Source organism: Mesitornis unicolor, unplaced genomic scaffold (assembly GCF_000695765.1).
Source record: "Mesitornis unicolor isolate BGI_N332 unplaced genomic scaffold, ASM69576v1 scaffold3334, whole genome shotgun sequence".
Classification (NCBI taxonomy): Eukaryota; Metazoa; Chordata; class Aves; order Mesitornithiformes; family Mesitornithidae; genus Mesitornis; species Mesitornis unicolor.
The window spans coordinates 1,234-10,032 of record NW_010181877.1 but is presented as its reverse complement, the minus strand read 5'-3'; the positions used below and the strand labels follow the sequence as shown (position 1 = coordinate 10,032).

The following is an 8,799-nucleotide window of genomic DNA, read 5'->3' as shown; positions in this document are numbered from 1 at the left end:
GACATATTAATTTGGAAAACATCCGCTTAATTTAAATTTCACTATTAAATCCAGATATCTACTCATCTTGAAAGGGGCCTGCTGCCAGCCTCTCCTCTCAATGTTCTCATATTTTCCACTAAGTTTTTCCTACTGGAATCTTTTTTATAAATGTGTTTCACTGCCAAGCAGCCAAACAGATGTTCAAAACGCCACAAGCAGCAGAAATATTTCCTTTTTATCAGCATAGATAAAATAAATGGGTAGAGGGAAGAAAGAGAAAAAGCACTGTTTAAATAAACTGAGGAAAGGGGGTAGGTAAGGAAGGAGAACACCACAGCTCTGCATTTCATCTGTGCGGGAGAGCTGCACTGCGCAAACTCTTAACGCACTGAGCAAGAGGGGCAAGTAGAGCCATTCTGGATAGTCAACAGCTTTCTAGATAGTAGATATCATTCTTGATAGCTCAGGTCAAAACTATGAGTTTACACAAATAATTATCTAGCTCTAGATTTCTTATTCATTCTAAGGGGAAAAAATAAGTTTTAAAAGACTAAAAAAGATATCTCATAAAGTTTAAAAGCAAAGCTTCGAAAATGAATATCTTAAAGACCATCTTGGATTGCCAGACTTAACATGGTCAGAGCAATCCCTAAGGCATTTGATCTATTCAAATAGTTTGAATGTTTGCTTATTTAATGGCTATCTTTTCAAGACACACCCTGTCCTTTGTGTGCATTCAACACCTCGTCATCTCACGTTATACGAGGACTGGATGAATACCTATTAACCTACACATGCAAGGTTGTGCCATGAAAGTGTGCTTGCACAGATTGTTTTCATTTGAACATTCGTGTTAAGAAAGCCACTGTACCCAGCTTCAACAGTGCAAGGAGAATACATTTATCTCTTTCCTTAAAAAAGGGAGAGCCATTTTTATGTAATAAAAGATTCAGATGCTACTTTTTTTTTTTTTCCTAAACCAGGAGAGAAGAAAGGAGAATGAATGGAAAGCACAAAAGTAACAGATCAGTAAGGTCAACCAAGATACTCCAGTTGCACGTAAAACTTCCCCCCCCTCAATCAGACAGCATAGCCTCCCTTCCTAGCTGTGCAAAACAGGGTTAAGAGAGTTCTACCAGTTCTGGTTATCCCACCCATCATCAGCCGAAGACGCCTTTTTTGTTGCCTTAGGAGGTTTTTTGGTCTTGCTCTCCCCTCCTGAGTTTTCCCAGTTGGTCTCCCAGTTTTCCCAGCTGTCGCTGTTACTGTTCTTGTTGTTGGAGACCGTTCCCGAGCCCCACACGTCCCAGCTATCGGAGCTCTTCTTCTCTGTGGAATTGTCCACATAGGTCCAGCTCTCGCTGCTTGGAGATTTATGAGCTTTTGGTGGATCGGAGTTGCCAAAGGTCTCCCAGAAGCTTTGATCTACAGCACTGTTCTGGTAGCCCTCCCCTCCACTGTTCTGGTAGCTCTCTCCCTCAGCTGGTCTTTTATGGGAAGGGAAAAGAAAGGATAAATTAGTTATGACAAACATAACAATAAACATAAATGACCACAATGAAAGAAAACAGTAACGCTACTGCCCCTTGCTTAAACAAAAACTGAGGATGAAGGCAGAAGAAATAAATACATTGCTCCAAATGGCATAAGCTTATATTCTCATTCACAGATTTCTGTTAACAGTCTTAAGTCCTAACAGGCCCAAGTTGGGAGTGCAGGCGGATATGCATTTGGGAAAAAATTAAAGCGAAGGTGCTGTGCATTGTTTTGTTCTCAGTTTAACAACTGTCATAAAGAAACAGACTGAATTCCTCCCATATTACATACAGGCAGACTACTAGCAAAGACAGTGTAATTTCTTCGTATTTAAAAAGTTACCTGCTATTGCTATACTGTAGAGGACATACAGGAGATAAAATTATGTGTTTAAAGACACAGAAAATAGTAATCAAAAAAAATACCTTTCAAAGTTATCATCTGGTTTGCCAGAAAAGAAAGTGGTGACATCTCGCCATCCCTTACTTCCAACTCCCTGGACCTAGGGGGAAAAAAAGACATTGCATTCATCTGGACTTAACCAACACCTCTTCCAAGTGCAACAGCAAAAGCCACAACACATTCCTCCACTTGTTCAGATAAAGCAAACACATTTTATCAGAAAATTTCACTCACAGCAGAAGTGAAAAGTAGGTCAAGTTCAGCTTCTTTCACCCATCATTGTCAGTAACAGCTTTTGAATTCCCTCCTAGACTTCCTTCACAAAAATGTTGGAATTACTCCTCACCTAAAATTAAACTTGATGACAGCACTGATGTTCTGATTCACAGAACTAGGATTTATATTTCTACTGTTCTACAGAACTGCTTTCATCCTGTTTCAGTAGTATTATTTCAATGCCCATGTAGAACAGGCCAAAAGTTGAGTTCTGGAATAAACACAACTGCTAGAAGAACCCTTTGGGGTTATTATAATGGACAGGCATTGGATTAGAAACAGGAATTCTGAAGTGACACCCATGAAAGTCACTATTCGAAGTCACATATACAGAGGATGAATTCATTCAGAGCCTGACCAGGAAACATCACTTATTTAAGCCAAATATTCCCAACATTTAAGGCCCTAAGCTGGTACACGACAGAGCTTCCTCTGAGGTAACACTGCACAAGTTATCAAAACAAGTATTAGACCATGCAGGACTTCTGCACTTAGTTGCAGAGAGCACTTACCACGTTACCAAGCAATGATAGCAGAAGACAAAGAAAAAATGTACAGAACATTAGTACGTTTAACCATACAAACGTAATGCAAGCTGTCTCCATATTCTCTAATGGATGTTTTTTGAACACTGTCTTTTAAGTCTACATCATGCCCTCAGTGAAACTGTGAGGACTACATCGTACCTGTACAGCTTTTTAACACCCCAACAGAAGTTCTGAACACTGAAAATTACACTGTCGAAATTCCTGTATTTGGCACAAGCACAGACTAAAGCTGCATTGTGATTTTGTTTCACTACAAACTTTCTGGAAGAATATGGAGACTGGCTTACTGTTTGGCCTCCTTAAAGGCAGGCAGGCCACTTCATACCTTGCTGGCCAACTGCGATACCCCCACGGTGACCTCCTCAAATATTTTCCCCTCTTTCACCTATGTGATTCAAAGTATTGGTAATTAGTCATAAAACAAAGCATTATTGAAACCTTACGACAAGCTTACTTGGGCTTAACGCTAAGAACAAAAAGTGTGACATAAAACAAACAACCCCAAACTGAAAGGGAATCAAAATTTACTTAAGTCAAAACTAACAGATTTAAGAAAATGCCGTATAAAGTGTATTGATGTGTGATGGAGCGAAGCTCAGCCCTCTGAAGGTTGTGGGAATTTTCTGCTGATATACACACATTTGAGGTAGGTATCATTACACCGATGTTGAGCATAAAAACACCAGTGCAAAAAAAGAAATCTGCAAATGTGGTACTGTATAAATATATTTTACTATATGAAAAGATTGGTTTGAAGAGATTAAAAACCTATCAGATCCATTTTATTCTCTATCTTTTATGCATGCTTATCCAAATATTAAAAGGGCTTTGAACTTTGGCCAACCAGAATGATTGGTGTCTTTCACAAATTAATAAATAGCAGCTGCTCCAAAGCAAGTGACTTTCTATAATCATGTCAGGCAGTGACCACTGAATACTTCAGAAAGTAACACTTATTTAGAACTAACAGCACAGCATCCTACGGGAAACAGACCCTTTTCTTTTTTTTAATATAGAATGCAACATTTCTCATTAAACTGTCCTACAAAATAAAAATCAGCTCAAGGAAATGCACCCTAAAAATAACCCTGAAAATAATGCATCTAAGCACTCTGAAATAAATTGTGGATAATTCTAGGGGATAGGAAACCAATTAGAGTCTTCTCCTGTGAATTGAAATGCCATATAAAGAATGTTGAATTAATAAAGGTAATGCAAGAGAAATTCTTTTGTAGTGTGATTAAACCATTATTTTCAAATTGAAAATTAATCTGTATCCCAAAGAGGTGGCACTGCTTCTCTTACAACAGCAAAAATCAGTCAGCTTTATCAAAACCAATATATTTTGGGGAAAGGTACATAGGTAAGTAGAGCACAATATTCTCAGGAAAGACTTCATCAAAATTTTGGAGCTAATCCAAAATTCTAGAAGCACAGAACAAATGCATGCCAAACGGGAAAGACGTAAAAGCACACTTTTTTCAAACATATGAAACAGGAAGGCAACGTTTGACGCTTGGGAGAATCTTTGACTAAAATTCGAAGTATCAGTGATCAGTAGACACTTATGAGGAATGCCTTGCTTTTTTTGTATGCCCACTAGGGACCATCTGTATTTCCTCAGCTCAGCATTTGTGTCTTCCTCCAACTGCTGCTGGAAGTGCCATCAACCACACGGGTTTGGTCGCTGACACTGTCATGGGAAGATGCAAATCTGCTTCAATCTCATTTCCTAAAAACACCACAGTAACCAGAACAGCTCATCCAAGTGTTACTTTAGACCACACTTTGTATATGAATCCATGCAAAACTCAGTATTAACTGACTACCAGAATATTCTGAACAAATACACAATAAAGGTTGCAAGAACATGTTACTTCTGTTGATAAATTGTCTCTACTCGTCATAATCATGCGTTTTGCCCCAAATTCTACTGCCCCCGATGAGGCAGCAGACAAACTACAGTGGATCAAAGATGCTTAGCTGAGTTAAAACCACCACTGTAGGCAGATGGGTGAACTTAACACTCAAAGATACTACTAATGATATTTTCTTTAGTAACTGGTTTTTATATCCATTTAAGGTGCATTTTCATCTTGCCCCATCTTCCATTATTGAAACCACAAAATTTATAAAATAGCATCTAATGGGGAAGACTGTAACAGACTCTTGTGGACATAGAAAAGATTGGTGCAGGGAAATTCCCCTCATTAACCTTTTTTTGTTAATGCTTTGGATTATTTAATGTTTCCCCTTTGCTACTGTGGTAGTGCATGAAAAAAGAGAAGGATGCATTGACAAACTGGGCAGTTGTTGCAGGAGGAACCAATCACTCCCTAAGTCACCATAACCACGTCTGCAAGTAATTTACTAGTTTCAAAGTTACCTTTTCCTGTGCAGGTTTGAGAACATTTTCATTTAATGTCTGACCTAACTCTGATGCCTATTTAAAAGCAAAACAAAAACAAAGTCAGTTATATTTTCCCTTTTTTAAAAAAAACCAAAACAATAAAAAGAGCACAGCCAACATCTTCTGCAGGCTAATTTCTCCGCAGTAGCTCCAAAAACACATGAAGCCTCAAGCTTTGATTCGTACAAGCAGAATGAGCTGAAAAGCACACACAGTACAGTGCTGCAGTAAAAAGAAAATAAATTAAAAGGAGATGCACATGGCAATAGGTTGTTGGAGATGCCCAGAGCCCAAGCGAAGTCTGACCTTGCACTGGAAGCAGAAGCAATGGTTCAGCAATAGCCTAGAGATGGGCCCCCTGCTAGTGCCTGCAGCTGAGCATTTGGAAGAACTGACCTCACCCACCCTTATTTTTCCTTACTAATGGAATTACTCGTACAATTACATCTTTTTGGCCAATTTTTCTCCAGTTCTTCTGTCTTGTAGTGCTGCTCTTGTCAGCTATTAATAACTACACAATTGTTTCTACGTAATACACAAGGAGAAAAGCCGTGACAGAGATTTTTATAATCTTTTTTACAGCTCCAGGTTTGCAGGGAGATAAAGCAATGAACTTCAGAAACCTACTGCAATCCAGAACAAGACACACAAGGATATTTCACTTTAGAAGCATATTACAAAAATGTAAGCCCACAATATAAGGCACAAAATTACTTTCCTAAGACGATATTGACACAGACAGCAGGGTTTGCAAATGTTTCTTGTGTAATCATTCCTTTCCCTACTACAATAATAAACCTTTGAGCTAAACTTTTCTTCAGAATTGCCATGGAATACTGATTACCTTCTGAATTAGCCCAATTAATCCAAGAGGGCAAATTTGCTTGCCAGACAAACATTATTCCTCAACATTAGCAGAGACTGATGAAATTTCATTTCCTAAGGGTTTATACCTTATCACTGACATTGGTTCTGACATTCCTGTTCTTGCTGGGGACAGGGCACCTTGAACATCTCTCCTCCAGAGATTCCCAGGTGTCGAAAAAGCCTATCCCTCAGCCAGAGCACTACCAGAATCTCCTCTCTACCCAACCATCATTATCTCCAGTACTTCTACTCCTTATTATTAGTTATTTGAGAAGATAAAGGCAAAAGGTAACCTTATTTCCACGTAGCAAAAAATACAAATGCAAGTCACACAAGACTTGTTTCCATTGGAAGTGTTTAAGAAAAACAAGAAAGGGGACTTTTCGTCTTTGAAAAAAATCCTTCAGAGCCTATTAAACCTGGCAAACTGTTTATGCCACATAATAGAGAATATAATATGGTAAGACGAACAGTTCAGGTATTCTAAGTGAAGTCATTACTAGAATCAAGGAGAATTTTCATATTACCCCATTTACTCAACCACAGAATTTTCTAAATACAGAAAGGGAAGATCTGGTTACAACTGTGTTTCCACCTGAATTGCTTCTTCATCTTTACTACTGTTGAATTTAGGATTACACCATTACAAACATAACCTAATGGGGCATTTATTTAAGAGGCTGCCTTCAAATACACCCGGGGGTAGTTCTCGGTGTACTGCATTCCTCGATCAGACATGCAAACAGAAATCCTGAAATCATCTGTGCTTATGAAGAGCATGGACAAAAGTACAGCATGTTTTCTGAGAGGGCAGAGTTTGGACAGCTCTATCCAGCTTAACCTATTTTCAATAGGTTTGAAGAAACATAACTGTATGAAACACATAGATTTGACTTAAGGCATAAAATGAAAACACAGCTCAAGAGCAAATGCACATATTCAGCACGAACAGTGACAGGGATCCCATGCACAAGAAAATACGTGAGGGCGTTACCGGCTCTGGCTGCTGCTTGTAGCCCCAAAACTTTACCCAGACAGCAAAAGAGAAAAAGCAAGGAAGGTAGAAGCAGCTTTTAGCAAAAAATTAGCAGCATTTTTCAGGCAAGTTAAGGAGCATGAACCTTTTCCAACTTTAACATCTACTGACAAGATAAATAGTGAATGTTTGGTCACTGGACACCAAATACACTTTTAAACAATATATTCATCAAAAAGATGTTAAATCTGTTCTACAGCGCAAGAGATCAGATGTTCCAGGAACAAAATCTAAGCTTCAGTAAGAGGGCTTAGACTCTAGAGCACCATGTTCCTCTGGTCCTTGTCAGTAGATGTGATGAGCTTTTACACTTAGTATTATATCTACATTTGCTACTACTACTAAAAGGAAGAACAGTTTTCTGAAAGGGAAACTGCTGGAAGGAGTGAAAGAGGAGGGACTTGTAGAACACTCAGTTTTTCTTAGCTAAGCCAAGCAGCAAATACTTTAAAGCTTGTAAGTATCAAGTTTGGGTGCTTTAACAAGACATTTCTGGTGCCAAACATGCACGTGTTTGGCTTGCTATCTGAAGTACTAATATCCTACTGCACACATCTCTTTGAACATCAAAACCTGCAGTTTCACATTTGTTTTGAGCAATAGCATCCTATGCATATCAGAAAGCATGCCAAGCTACTACTACATATACAAGAAGAGTTACAGTTGAGAGTCAAACTCCCTATACTATACAATAATATATGGAAGCCCTCTCAGAACTCTGGCACATCAAGAATCCTGTTCTTTTACAAATTTTTACATTGGAATTTAAAAAGCATGAATTAAAGTATTTCATTCTACTGCCTCTCCAGTACAGCTGACTGTTATACACAGCAGAGTATCACTGTTTATTTCCTGCTTAATTTGATCACTGCAGTTGATCACAACTCCCACAGAAATAAAAACTAGAACCTAAAAATTACTGTGCACTATGAAGGATAAACACACTGGTCTGCTGATCAAATCTAAATCAATCAGTGCAGGCTGATATATACATAACATGGAAAGCTAATTAGTCAGTAAGACAGAACTAAATCTATAATCACCTTTTGACTTGCTTGAGATCCAAATCTGGAAGCCTGTGAAAAAAAGCAAATACGTTCAAGTTTACTAGGAATAAAACCTTTGTTTCTTAAATACAAACATTCAGAAATGCTGCATGATCCTCTTCAAGACAAATGGAACTTTGCATGAACAGAGTATATCCGTATCACCACCTCTGGCATGCCAGATGCCTCTGGGGAAGCATCGGTCTTTCTCAGCTTACAACAGGGGGAAGAAAGCGTCTTCAATATAGAGAAGACCTTGGCGAGCCAATGCAGATGAGTAGCAATACTTCTGTCTCTCACAACATCACTCAAAGTAAGAGAGAAATTTAAACAGTTTATGAGTGTAACAGTTAAGAGATAACTGTTAACACTGGTAAAAATTTGAAAGAGTACTAAACAAAACCAAAAAAAGTTGTAATGCATTCTTTCCACAAAAATATTTAATCCAATCTTTCCACCAGCATCTATATAAAACATAATAAATTTTTACTTCCTCTGGTTTTAGACTCCAGTCAGTTGATCGGCTGTCGCCTAAGTATGTGAGTTTGCAGAACATGCAGAGCGTGAAGACCATGCCTCAGATTTTCCCCACAGTGTCCCCTCCAGACACACTCTGTGCCCAACAAGCTTTCTATTTAAACTGACAAAAAAATGCTAGTTTGAGGGAAGTCAAAGGAAGGAAAAAAATATAAAGCC

The 8,799-nt window shown here is 38.4% G+C and overlaps 1 protein-coding gene across 1 annotated transcript in view; it reads right to left on the bottom strand.

Annotated features, from left to right (window-relative positions):
* Positions 1-925: 925 nt before the first annotated feature.
* The window catches only part of LOC104539891 (ADP-ribosylation factor GTPase-activating protein 1-like), a gene marked incomplete at its 5' end in the record, with an annotated part of 8,302 nt that continues 428 nt past the window's right edge, over positions 926-8,799 (bottom strand). The window contains 5 exons of the mRNA XM_010183555.1: positions 926-1,469; positions 1,944-2,020; positions 3,070-3,129; positions 5,131-5,187; positions 8,101-8,133. Of these exons, the coding sequence (XP_010181857.1) occupies positions 1,115-1,469; positions 1,944-2,020; positions 3,070-3,129; positions 5,131-5,187; positions 8,101-8,133 (582 nt within the window). The remainder of the gene's footprint in view (positions 1,470-1,943; positions 2,021-3,069; positions 3,130-5,130; positions 5,188-8,100; positions 8,134-8,799) is intronic.